The following is a 2,635-nucleotide window of genomic DNA, read 5'->3' on the forward strand; positions in this document are numbered from 1 at the left end:
CTCCGCAACGGGAGAGGCCACAACAGTGAGAGGCCCGCATACCGCAAAACAAACAAACAAACAAAAAAAACTGCTGGCTCATTGCTATCCCCTTTTCCTCTAGTTTTGGTTCTGAAGCAGAGAAGCTTAGAAAGACAGGCTCCTGAGAATCTGTAATCACTCCATCTGCTTTGCCCTGGGGTTTTGAGAGTGGGTTGTTTGACTTTTAGTTACCCTAGTGGGGAACCTCAGGATCTCCCCTTCAGCCAGCTGCTTCTCCCTCCTCAGAACCCCAGAAAAGAGGTGGAGGGGAGGGGGCTGTTACCTTTTATGCCCAAGAGGGACCCAGGCCTTCCTGGTTCCAACCTTGAAGATTTGAGAGAAAAATTATAGCAGAAAAGAGCACTAGAACTGTGGGGTCAGACAGAACTGACCTCAAATCCTGACTCTCAGGCACTTCCCCTTGCTGGGCCTCGGTGTGTGCATCTGTAAAATGGGTATAATAATCTTTGCTTTCTTTTAGGACTTTCTGAGTTGTCCTAGATGTCACACATGTGTCCTAGTTATCATATGTGTGAGCTAGATTGTACAAAAATAGATGGGAAATTTATTTTAAGGATCTAAGAATTTATCGAATTCAAAGATGAAAATAGGGACTTCCTTGGTAGTCCAGTGGTTAAGGTCCGAACCCTGGTTGGGGAACTAAGATCCCACATGCCTGTGCAGCCAAAAAAAAAAAAATGAAAATAGCCTCAGGGACTCTGCCAGGATGCTTTGTTCTTCATGTTCTCACATGTCTTTCATTCCCTTCTTGCCCAATATTTCAACTTTCCCTGCCATCCAGCCTGACTGGCAGAACATGGCTGTCTTCCTTGGCGAAATAGTCAGACCAAGGCTAGAGCTCAGGTTCCCAGTGAAGGATTCTGATTGGCTCAGCTTGGGTTAGGGATTCACCCCTGGACCAATCAGCTGAGGCCAGGAAGTAGGTCTTAGTGGGCAAATATGGCTGCTTCCACTGTGGCCACGTGAATGAAAGGGAGGAGGTAGTCTTACAACAGTCAAGGACAGGTATAGCAGGGACAGCTGGGCAGGCAAAAGGATTGTTTCTTCTACAACACAGCATGAAGTATGGCATAGGCTGTGGAACTAGACTGCTGGCATTTAAATCAACAGGATGCTGCCGAGCTTGTGGAAGCCAGTTATTAAATTTACAGGACTTTGCAAGCTGGTTGTTAAACACAATCATTGTTAAAAATTAAATTATATACTTACAGTTAAACTGCAAACATTAAACACTAAAAACACAAGTAATAAACACTTAAAACGTATCACTTCCTAAATATTTTGCTACTTTTTATCATTATTCTCTTGAGGTTATTTATGTCTATTGTATCTGTATGGTGGAAATATTATATGATGTTGTGTTACTGCCCATCTCTTCCCAAATCTACATTCAGTGATGCCACATTGCTAGGTTGAAATCAGCCATGATAGTGTTCACACCATGGAAATCAGCAAACACTTCAAACCATGTCTTCCCCCGATCCCCATCTTTCTGGGTCACAGTATTTTTATCTGCACAGTAGGATAATGATGGAAATAATACCTGTCTCATAGGATTTTATGAGATTAAATGAGCGGATATATGACTGGGACATAGTAAGAGCTAGCTGTGATGATGATAATGATTGGATAAGAGATGTTCCCTTGGTGTGCTGAATCTGCCTCATACTAGCTCACGAGTGCCTTTTGGGGGCATCTCTTCCCCACTCCATGTTCAGGGACATCACATTAGTAGCTTGAAATTGACCATCGTGGAAGTTTTTACACCACAGTAATTGGCAATCTATAAACTAGCAACCCCTCCACCCACCCCCCAATCCCGTGCCTCCACTGGAGAGCTGGTTGTTAAACATTTACTAGCACACCACAGGGTATATAGACTCCCCCACCCCCCCACCCCAGCACAGAGTAGGTACTCAGCAACAAAACAGCTCACAATGGGAAACCCTCGAAAATAGACAGATCCAAGACAGATAGGTCCCAAGGGCAGAAACCACCTGGTGCCCAGGAAGCGATGCTTATATGATCCTTACCAGTTCTCTGTGGCAGCAACGCCCCCCTGACCAGAGTACCCGATCCTCTTTCTCATAGAGCCTGGGGGGCAGCATCACTAAGGCAGGAGACTTCCTTGAAGACCACTACATGGAGTTGCGAAGACCATATACCGTGGCCATTGCTGGCTACGCCCTGGCTCTGTTGGGCAAGCTGGAGAATGCCCTCCTCAACAAATTTCTGAACACAGCCACAGGTGAGGGGCAGCCTGGAGGGGTAAAGTGGGATGCATGGCTGGGGTGTGAGGGTGGCCCTCTCGAGCTGGGATGCATGGCTCTAAGCTGCACTGGGATGGACAGTTCCAAGCTGAGCTGGGATGGATGACTCTATGATGTGAAAAGTTCTCAGTGTAAGCCACACAAGAAGGTTCATTGCACAATTCATTCAACAATGTTGAATGCTGTGTGCTGAGCACTTGCTGTGACACAGCAGTGAGGTGTCATTAAGAACATGGGCTCTGGGGGCTTCCCTGGTGGCGCAGTGGTTGAGAGTCCGCCAGCCGATGCAGGGGACGCGGGTTCGTGCCCCGGTCCGGGAAGAT

At 46.8% G+C, this 2,635-nt stretch overlaps 1 protein-coding gene across 1 annotated transcript in view; it reads left to right on the forward strand.

The window, feature by feature from the left end:
• The window catches only part of C3 (complement C3), a 36,507-nt gene that overhangs the window by 24,075 nt on the left and 9,797 nt on the right, over positions 1–2,635 (forward strand). Inside the window, exon 28 of the mRNA XM_024134119.2 lies at positions 2,134–2,290. Coding sequence (XP_023989887.1) covers positions 2,134–2,290 — 157 coding nt within the window. The remainder of the gene's footprint in view (positions 1–2,133; positions 2,291–2,635) is intronic.

This window comes from Physeter macrocephalus, chromosome 2 (genome assembly GCF_002837175.3).
Source record: "Physeter macrocephalus isolate SW-GA chromosome 2, ASM283717v5, whole genome shotgun sequence".
Classification (NCBI taxonomy): domain Eukaryota; kingdom Metazoa; phylum Chordata; class Mammalia; order Artiodactyla; family Physeteridae; genus Physeter; species Physeter macrocephalus.